The sequence below is a fragment of the Primulina huaijiensis genome, chromosome 17 (assembly GCF_012295235.1).
Source record: "Primulina huaijiensis isolate GDHJ02 chromosome 17, ASM1229523v2, whole genome shotgun sequence".
NCBI lineage: Eukaryota > Viridiplantae > Streptophyta > Magnoliopsida > Lamiales > Gesneriaceae > Primulina > Primulina huaijiensis.
Window position 1 is genome coordinate 7,791,058 of NC_133322.1, and position 10,144 is coordinate 7,801,201.

The 10,144-nt window shown below is 34.6% G+C and overlaps 2 protein-coding genes across 2 annotated transcripts; both read left to right on the forward strand.

The window, feature by feature from the left end:
• The first annotated feature begins 594 nt into the window (after positions 1 to 594).
• On the forward strand, positions 595 to 5,430 carry LOC140963027 (probable polygalacturonase). Its single transcript, XM_073422226.1, has 5 exons — positions 595 to 1,355; positions 3,508 to 3,628; positions 3,794 to 4,042; positions 4,401 to 4,554; positions 4,903 to 5,430. Exons 1-5 carry the CDS (start codon positions 882 to 884, stop codon positions 5,426 to 5,428), a joined length of 1,524 nt encoding a protein of 507 aa, XP_073278327.1. The 5' UTR covers positions 595 to 881; the 3' UTR covers positions 5,429 to 5,430.
• Positions 5,431 to 6,441: 1,011 nt separating this feature from the next.
• LOC140962350 (protein TIFY 10B-like) lies at positions 6,442 to 7,550 on the forward strand. The gene is made up of 4 exons (XM_073421216.1): positions 6,442 to 6,639; positions 6,749 to 6,863; positions 6,933 to 7,253; positions 7,334 to 7,550. The coding sequence occupies exons 1-4, from the start codon at positions 6,489 to 6,491 to the stop codon at positions 7,422 to 7,424; spliced, it is 678 nt and encodes a 225-aa protein (XP_073277317.1). The 5' UTR covers positions 6,442 to 6,488; the 3' UTR covers positions 7,425 to 7,550.
• Positions 7,551 to 10,144: the final 2,594 nt, after the last annotated feature.

Consider the following 10,144-nt stretch of genomic DNA (forward strand, 5'->3'; position numbering starts at 1 on the left):
TTAACTGATAAACATTGACAACAAGATTCGTGAACTCAGTTTATCATTAAACTGATTTATAATATCAAAGAAGTTGTGAAAATTGTAAAATGTTTATCCAACATCTCTTCTAAACAACTTTTCACTCCCAACTGATCCTAAAAGTTTTATTATGGTATCTACTTCGGCGGATATCTTTAAAACTAAGCAAATTTCTACTGGATTTGCTATCATATAGAGCATTTTCAATATATAGGCTTGTATCATTTGGTAAAATGATTTTTGTCTTCTCATAGCCTTCAATAATTTTTTATGCACTCAATATTGTCGCAATAATATTTTCAACTAAGTTAACTCTAAAAAATACCTTTTATTTTGAAAAATGGTATGTGTTGTACCACTAACCGTTAAACATTCATCATTAATCTAAAATATAATATAACTCAATAAGATAAATATGATAAGTAATAAATCTCATCTCAATAATCATTTACAATAATTCATCTATAACAAGTTTTAAATTTTAGCTGAAATTATAGGCATGAAATACTCCATTGTTAAAGGTAAACATGAAATTGCTCCAAAAAATATATATATATAAAAAAATAAAACTGACCCTTTCTTAAATCAGAATCACTACAATTTTCAAACCCCTACGACTCCACTTCCCGCAATCTGAATCGACGCTCGCTTCCCTTGCAATCGACTCCACCTCTCTCTGTTTTTTGAATTTCGATCTGTACTGATCAATACCCTTTACCTTCTAATCGATTTCCCATCAAGAATACTTTCTCAAACCCTTGAAAAACGGCGTTCTTGTTCCAAATCAGTCATATGCTGCACCCCATCCACCTAAATCTCTCAAAATCTAACGACCCAATTGGAAAAGATCGCATTAATCGATGCTGGAGACGATAACTCCCTCAGCGAGTCCGTCATGTTGGTGGGCCCCGTCGTCTCCCACCAACTATCCCCGGTGCCGCCGCTGGATTCCGATTTCCTTCTCCAGCAATCTGTGTTCGACCCACAAGACTTTCTTCGCAGTCCTCTCGGTTGTATTCTTATCCACTATGTTTTACTGGCAGTTCGACGCTTCCTATGGAGGATTCCCGATTTTTAGACGGGCGTTTCCGTCGCGGGAGGTCCCGACGCTCCGGCAGGTGGCTTTTAACTTGACAGATTTTGGTGGTGTGGGGGATGGTGTCACTCTTAACACGGAGGCGTTTGAGAGGGCCGTGACGGCGATTTCGAAGCTTCGTGGAAAGGGTGGTGGTCAGCTCAATGTGCCGCCGGGGAATTGGCTCACCGCGCCGTTTAATCTCACGAGTCATATGACTCTTTTCCTTGCTGAGGGTGCTGTTATTCTCGGGATTGATGTGAGTTCTTCTTTAATGATTGGATTCATCATTTTTCGTTCTAAATATTTGAACTTTTTTTGGGTTTGGATTTGATATTTTTTTTATCTTGAATTTCGTTATTGACATATGATTGGTTTAAGCTTATTTGAGTATCAAAAACTAAAAGTTATGATCTTTTATGCTCTTACCAAGGGAATAATCTTTCTAGTGAATTGATTACCAACGAATATTAGATAGTGGATCCATTTGGCGGATTACATTGGTAATAGCATTTTATGTCTTCAAGCAGTTATCGTTGTATCTATTGATCGGTTCTCTTTTGCACTTCTCTATTTTAGTTGAGCAAGGCTTATTAAACAATCGGGGAATGTAAATCTTCGTGTAGATTGTAGACATCATGAGCTCAAATGGGTTTCCCCCAGCTGTTGTGGGAATTAAATGTAGTTAACTTTGGCAACTCATGTGGATTTTCTGGTTTGAGTTTGTAACTCTGGGCGTTCTTACTTTTATATACATCAGAGGAACCTTTGTTTTCTTTACGTTATTAAGTGCTCATGAATACGCCAAAATATAATATTTAGCCTCAACCTTTGTGAGGATATCAATTGAAATTATGTAATCTTATCCCCTCAATTCCTTATCCTCACCTTGCACTAGTGTGCAACATGATATGACTTGGTTAGAGTTGGGGAGAGATGCAGTGTGGGTTTTTCTAGCTGACATCCATAATCAAGAATATGAATGCTTTCTTGATTTTATTGTTCCGTACGTCACTTAGTTGTTCCTCTGTCCACGTGTTGCCACTCTTCCTAGTATCTGCTGTAGATTGAAGGTAGAGAACTTTTGAAGGAAAATGTTCTTGATAAGCAGTGTGTTGGAAGAAACATGTGAAGCATAAAGAACTTCATTACGCAATTCCATTAGCTAATGTATCCGAAATTATAGCAATTTCTAATGACAATTCATTGGCATGAGTTACCTTTAGTTACATTGTTAGTTTCATAAGAGATCTGATAAATCTAAGCGAGCCTGTAAGCAAAGTGATTATAATAAGCACCTCTTGTATCTGTAAGCCATCTCAACTATCCTCTAAATCGAAGCCACTAGAATATTAGAAAAAATTATCCTTATCCTTATTTTCTACCAGTATAAATTGATGGCTTTGTTTTGTAAACTATTCCAATGACCCTTATTTTCGGTAAGAAGGCACTCCAAATGCTTCAAACGAAACTTGTGTTCACATCTGAGCATTTTTAAATGATATTAGTTTGTTGTTTTTGTAGTTCAAAGGTACGGACTGCTTCAAACCGTAAATAAGTAAGCTTGAAAAGCATGAATTAGTTCAACAATTGTTAATTTAATATAATTGCGTTTTGCTTCAATGATATATTATAGATGGAGGATCATGTAACATGTTTTCACAAAATTTTGCAGTCTAGATGATATTAACGATTCAAGCGATTTATTTCTTAGTTTGAATCACACAGTATATATGATAACCACGGTATGAAGTGATAGGTCTCGAGTGGCTATCTAGTTTTATTTTCAGTTTGTTTTCATCTTATTCCTAAAATCAGTGTCCAACTTTGTCAGAGTATGTCCTAAAAAGTTTGAAAGAAGTCCTGAAAGTCTTTTGAAAGATTTAAAGTTCATCTCGAGTCAATTAATACTGCCATATGTGTATAAATATATGGTTGATCGAGTTAATAAAATCATCATTCAATTCTCAAATTAAAAGTGTAAAAAGAGATAGTGAGGTTCTCTCTCCAACGAGTATTAAATTCCCTTCTTGAAAGTGGGTTGAGAAGTTGCAAGACTCACAAAGGAAGCAGCATCAAATCCCTCAAACAACCGACAAATCGCACCATAAATTGATTTATAACTCTGGACTATATAAGTATGTTAATTTTATATAGTTGCATTTGGTTCTCAATAGTTAGTGTACATTTTTTGTTGGACTTCCATAACTAAATTTCTACATATCATCACTGCATTCTCGGAGATAAATATTGTCATACCACTTTTGACATGATTTCATAACATTTTTTAAATTTAATCATGCTTTTGGATCTTTGCCCGAGAATTGCTAGAGCCATGTAAGTCTCAACATGTTATTTATCTCACACATGATGCTGTTCTTGGCTTTTCACTTTCATTACAATATTTGTAGGATGAGAAGTATTGGCCTCTCATGCCCCCATTGCCTTCATATGGATATGGCCGAGAACATGCTGGACCAAGATATGGAAGCTTAATTCATGGCCAAAATCTCAAAGATATTGTAATTACAGGTCAGCATTTAGATGGAATTCTTGTTCAAGTCCAAGTCTAAATAGTTGTAAGATTAGGGGTATAGATAGATGAGATCAAACTAGGTTAAAATGGAGCAAAATTCTATTCTAATATGCATAAAGTATACCCTTTTTTCTGAATGCTGGCATGTCGGATTGCAACAGGACATAACGGCACCATTAATGGTCAAGGTCAAATGTGGTGGAAGAAATACCGGCAAAAGCTTCTTAACCACACCAGAGGACCACTTGTACAGATTATGTGGTCTAGCAACATACTGATATCTAACATAACTTTACAGGATTCTCCCTTTTGGACACTTCATCCATACGATTGCAAGAATGTGACCATAAAAAATTTGACCATCCTGGCTCCTATTTCAGGAGCTCCAAATACCGATGGCATAGATCCTGGTAAGTTTCTTCTTGTATATTGTACTGTACCGGATCAATGGATGAGCAATGTTGCTTCTTCTTACTGTTGGAAATAAATAATTTCCCTGACTGTCATGTTTGCTGCCTATATGGTACAACAATCAAAACATGGTATTTTGGCTATTGCACGGTTTACAAAATTTGAATTACACAGTTAATATCAGTTATACCTCTAACATTAGATCATAAAGTGACAACCTTATGTTGGATGACAAATTCAGATTTTATGATAATTGAGGCGTAAATGATGTTTCTACGTGACCATTGATTATATGTTAAGTGTGTAAGCTTTACCTTTGATGATATATCTTTTGGTTCGTCTGAATGGGATAATCAGATTCATGTGAAGATATGGTGATTGAGGACTGTTACATAAGCGTAGGAGATGATGGCATTGCCATAAAAAGTGGTTGGGATCAGTATGGGACTGCGTATGGACGCCCTTCGACAAATATACTAATACGAAACCTCATTGTTCGCTCCAATGTCAGGTGAGAAAATACCATTGCTCACTCCCGTTCCAAATATTTTTTAAAAAAGACTAAAAAATCACAAAAATCTTGTTTATGCATATCATTATATCATGTGAGGTTAGTACTCATGGTCCTTTCCCTTGCATAGTTGCATAGATTTTTTGGTGCCCATGTCTTCACATATGGCCCATTTGATGGAGGTGTTTTGTAGGAAATGTTATACAAATATCATGTGCAAAAGAAGAAAGCATCTACGTTCTTGTTGAAGAAATAGTTTAAATATACCATGTTTGTTATTTATATTTGAAGCTAAATGTTTATGTATCCAAATTTGCCCATAACGAGATATATATTTGCTCCTAACAGTGCCGGCATATCGATAGGCAGCGAGATGTCTGGTGGTGTATCAAACATCACTATAGAAAACATCCACATATGGAACTCAAGGCGTGGTGTCCGAATCAAGACAGCCCCTGGAAGAGGGGGATATGTTCGACAAATAACATATCGAAATATTACATTTGATGACCTTCGTGTTGGTATCGTCATCAAGACAGACTATAACGAACATCCAGACATGGGATTTGATCCTAAGGCCGTCCCCATACTAGAAGACATTAGTTACACCTCAATACATGGAGAAGGTGTACGTGTGCCTGTCCGTATACAAGGAAGTGAAGAGATTCCTGTAAGAAATGTTATGTTTCAGGATATGTCAGTAGGGTTAACATACAAAAAGAAACACGTGTTCCAGTGTGCTTTCGTTCAAGGCCGTGTCATCGGGACGGTTTTTCCTTCTCCCTGCGAAAATCTCGATCTGTACGACGAACAAGGACACTTGGTCAAAGAATCGGTATCTCAAAATGTATCAGATATAGATTATAGTTTTTGATACAGCTGCTGGTCTGATTTTTCCCAAATTTCCAATGAATCGGGCAAAAATGTGTCTTGTAAGCCGTTTTTAAAGGTATTTCATCTGAGTTCAATTCTTGTACATAAATGATCCTTTTCAGCTGATGCATCTGCTGTATTGAGTCCCGGTTACAAAGTTGTTAGGCATATTGGTTTTATTAGTTGTTTTGTGTATTGAGCACCCAAAAATGTCAAAAGAATATAATGATTGAATACACAAGTAGTTAAATGTGAAACAATGGATATGCCCGCCGGCTTGATGCTCTACCAAAGGATGATACTTAATCATGGGTGTTTTTTGTCAATGAGCTAAGATTTTGGTTCAGACTTCATAACATCTGGCATATTTCCGAATTCTCAAGATATTGATCCTTACTTGCTAGGATGCTGGAGGTGCTTGCAATTTGCTTGGTCGTATTTTCTGAGGTACGATGTTAGCTCGGGTGCGCCCTATCGACGGACTGAGCGGTTTGATGTAGAGCTCAAGCAACAATGTCAATCCACCGGTAGGTGGTTGGGAATAAAATTGTTGAATTTGGAAACATGGAAGTGCAAAACACAGTTAACTGAATGCTGGGTGGGTTTTCATGGGATGAAATATAAAGTGATCCCTTGAATGTTTGAATCAACCGACCCCACCTGGGGTGTATCATTAAAGCGCAAACTCGTCGGAAATACAATAAATTTAAAATGAAAGGACCAAATGACAATAATCTATATATAAATATATAAGTATCAGTAGCGTAATGTATTAAATATTATCAAATAAATAGGTAATTAAATGTGAAGTCCTTTCTATTTCCTTTCTAAAATTCAAATGTGAATCTGATTTCTGTTGAAAATGTAAAATACACTTAAATATATGTATCTGTTATACAATTTCATTTAATTTCAGTTATGATTTTTGATTTTGTGATTCATTTTATATTTAGTTATACATACTCTCTAAAATATTAAATAAAATATAAAATTTGTATATATTATTACGTNGATTGTGTATAAAGACATCATTTCCACTATTAAATGCGAAGGAGAGAGATATGGGTTCGTCCAAGATTGTGGATTCCGGTAAGCTGACCGGCGGGAGGTCCAACTTCTCCAAGACTTGCAGTCTCTTGAGCCAGTACCTGAAAGAGAAGGGCAGTTTCGGAGATCTTACGCTAGGCTTAGCTCAGAAATTTGAATCACCTGGTATGATCTTGTTTTCTTTAGTTTTTTTCCTTTTGGGTTGGCAGATCTGTGAGTTTCTGGATTTGGGTTTTAATTATGTTGGATTTTTTTTTATTTTTGTGAATTTAAGGGGCTTCCGCGGCGGCTGCAACTGGGACGATGAATTTGTTCCCGATAATGGAGAAATCTGGCGAGACGCAGCTTCCTGCCGGTGAAGAAGAAACCCAGAAAAAGTTCGATCTTAGGTAAGTGATTCTTCTACCTTCTGCACTTTGAAGTCGCGGTGTGATTTTTGGGGGTGATTTTGTGTGCAGCGGTGCAAAATCCGGTGCGGAAGCTGCCCAGATGACGATTTTCTACGGCGGACAAGTGCTTGTGTTCGATGATTTCCCGGCGGACAAGGTCAGTGAAATCATGTTGTTAGCTAACAAGCCCAGCGGCACCCAGAACCACCATCACCCTACAGCCTTCGCGGCCCAGAGCCCTTCGGAGTCCGCCACCGGCATCCCGAACCTGATACCCAGCTTCGTACCGCCGGAGCGTACCCTCCACGCTCCCATACCGTCACTTGGCTGCGATCTTCCGATTGCGAGGCGAAACTCACTGGCCCGGTTCCTGGAGAAGAGGAAGGACAGGTAATTCCATAGTGGATAGAAAGAATCTTGAATTCGACTCTTTCCACTGATCCCACCGTTTCTGTTTTACTGCGTCGCAGAATCAAAGAGAAGGCGCCGTACCAAGAAATCAAGCCGGTGACTGCTCCTCCGCCAGCTGTGGGCGAGGCGCCGCCGGGATTGGCCGTGTAGTTTCAAGTCTAAAGATTGTTATCATCATCCTTACCTTATTATGAAGTATGTATTAACATTCCGATGTATTTGACTGCAAATTTGGCTGCTAATATATGATTTGAGTCAAGTTTTTTCAAGATCAAATTTTTATTGTATTTTATTCTCTGCTGAATCAAACAATCAATTTGATTGCAATTAGTAGAGGATATGATACGAATTCACATTTTATTATCATGAATGCAACTCGTTCTTTGTTAAAAGTATAGGCATAGAATCATAGTCTAAGTTGATTTCATGGAAACAAAATTTATATGTATTGAATAACATGGAGATCCATATCTCAAATGAAAATATGATATAATTACTATTAAATTTGTTAATTTGATGATAAATTTATTCAGAATTTATTTGAAATTCATCATTCCACGAATCTTATTAACATATCCTAATAGTAAGCTTCAAATTCATGTTGATTTATAGCTTTTAGAAATCATAAGATCTAGTTAGGACAAAGAGGGGATGTATTCAACGTGTGGAATTGATTATTCTAAGGGTAGGTCTCTTGTGAGACGGTTTCACGAATTTTTATCTGTGAAACGGGTCAACTCTATCGATATTTACAATAAAAAGTAACATTTTTAGCATAAAAAGTAATATTTTTTCATGGATGACCCAAATAAGATATTCGTCTCACAAAATACAACTCGTGAGACCGTTTCACACAAGTTTTTGTCTTATTTTAAAGAGTGTTATGGAGTTAAAAATTATAGAGATATTTATTTAGATTTTTTTCATAAATTTTATGAAAATCTATAGTTATAAATAATAATTTTTTTTTAAAGTTTTAAAAAGTCTGATGATATTAAATTTGACTTTAAAAACTATATAAAATTTTCAAATATTTAAATTTTCAATGATTTTTTTATGATTCCATTAAAGTCATTAAAGTATAAATATTAAAACAAATAATACAATAACAAAATTTCAAAAATTATCTTTGATTGCCCTAAATTTTTTAATGAACTTCTGATCTATTATTTATTTCTCTTCCCATCAAATCATGTTTCTATATGTCTTTTTCTTTCACTTTCAAATCACATTTCTATATACAAATTAGTTAATTATTTCTTTTCCACTTCAAAATGTCAATAATATTTTAATTTATATATTATATGTTTTCAGCTATAATGATTTTTGTTTTAGTTTATTTTTTATATACATAATCTATTGAAATATATGAAGTTTATAAATGTATACAAAAATCTCCCAAAAAAAATTCACAAGATCTTATGAAAATCTTTTAGAGCTATGAATAATTATACAAAAGTCAATAAAATTACATAAATCACGTAAGTTTATTATTTAAAAAATCGTTAAATATCTTCAATGAATACACATTTTTTAGTTTAGCTAATTCTTTGAATTATATATACTAGCGGATCGTGGCACACGTTACATATATGTTCCATAAAAAAATAAAGAATGTAATATTTTTTTAAAAATAAAAGTTTATAATTTTTAAAATGAAATGCTAGGAGATAAAATAAAATATAGAAGAAAATAATATTATAACATAGTAAACAATGCAGTTAATTTGATATGGTAGAAAGTGTTTCGGCAAATCTAAAATTACTCCATAATTCTATATAATTTATATAAGATGTTTTTTTTAATTATTATGTATAGTAAAAGATGTCGCAAGATGTCGCGTGGAATTAATTAAAGGTAGGAAAACATACCAAAATACCGAAAAATTGTACCGAAAAAATATCGAAATTATCGAAAAAATCGATATATCGAAAATTTCGACCATACCGAAATTTTCGGTATCGATATCGGTACGGAATTATTTTTTTCGGTATTTCGGTATATATCGAAATATCGAAAATAATTTTTTATTATTATTTTTTTAAAATTTAAGTTCGATATACCGAAAAAATGTCGGTATACAGAAAATGTTTTCGGTATACCGACAAAATTTTCGGTGTCAGTACGGTATACGGTATGAACTTTTTTCATATCGAAAATTCGGTATATCGAAGTGCGGTATACCGAATTTTCGGTATCGGTATCGGTATGAAAAAATTTCATACCGATATGTACGGTACGGTATACGATACCGTAATTCGGTACAATATACGGTACCGCACCCACCCCTAGAACCAGTGTTTTTATAACCGGACCGTTAATCGGACCGGTCAAGCCTTAAAAAATGGTTCAACCGGTTCAACCGAACGGTCGAACCGGATCAATAAAATTAATATTTTATTTATTTTATATAATAAATAAAATAGTAAAATATCGATTATTTATGTTTTTATAGTTTTTACTTAATTTTTAAGATGAAAATTACAACAAATATCCAAATAAACATCACTTTTCAAATTCAAAAATCCAAATTACACCTAACATGTAACCAAATAGTGATGACCGAGTTTAAGTGCCCAAGAAAACATCAAGTTTAATTATACAAAAAAGTAGCAAACATCAAGTTTCTTATACAAAAAAGTATCAAACATCCAGTTTCAACTTTCAAGTTGCATCCTTTGATGCCCACACCGCATCCAATTCTTGAAGTGTTCTTTCGTAGTCATTATCATCTTCATCCCCACCATCCAAAAGTTCTTCCAAGTCCAAAGAAGGTGTTTCTTGCATTTCACCAACACCTTTATCTAAATATTTTTTAAAAAATTAAAATAATACATGTTTAGCAAACAGAAAGCAAAAATTTGTTAAAA

What these genes read in the sequence shown, in the direction of transcription:
- LOC140962350 (XM_073421216.1), top strand. Translation starts at nt 6,489, where the DNA reads ATGGGTTCGTCCAAGATTGTGGATTCCGGTAAGCTGACCGGCGGGAGG. An exon ending in TCAGAAATTTGAATCACCTG is followed by an intron (nt 6,640 to 6,748) that starts GTATGATCTTGT and finishes TGTGAATTTAAG; the next exon opens with GGGCTTCCGCGGCGGCTGCA. An exon ending in CAGAAAAAGTTCGATCTTAG is followed by an intron (nt 6,864 to 6,932) that starts GTAAGTGATTCT and finishes TTTTGTGTGCAG; the next exon opens with CGGTGCAAAATCCGGTGCGG.
- LOC140963027 (XM_073422226.1), top strand. Translation starts at nt 882, where the DNA reads ATGCTGGAGACGATAACTCCCTCAGCGAGTCCGTCATGTTGGTGGGCC. An exon ending in CTGTTATTCTCGGGATTGAT is followed by an intron (nt 1,356 to 3,507) that starts GTGAGTTCTTCT and finishes CAATATTTGTAG; the next exon opens with GATGAGAAGTATTGGCCTCT. An exon ending in TACCGATGGCATAGATCCTG is followed by an intron (nt 4,043 to 4,400) that starts GTAAGTTTCTTC and finishes TGGGATAATCAG; the next exon opens with ATTCATGTGAAGATATGGTG.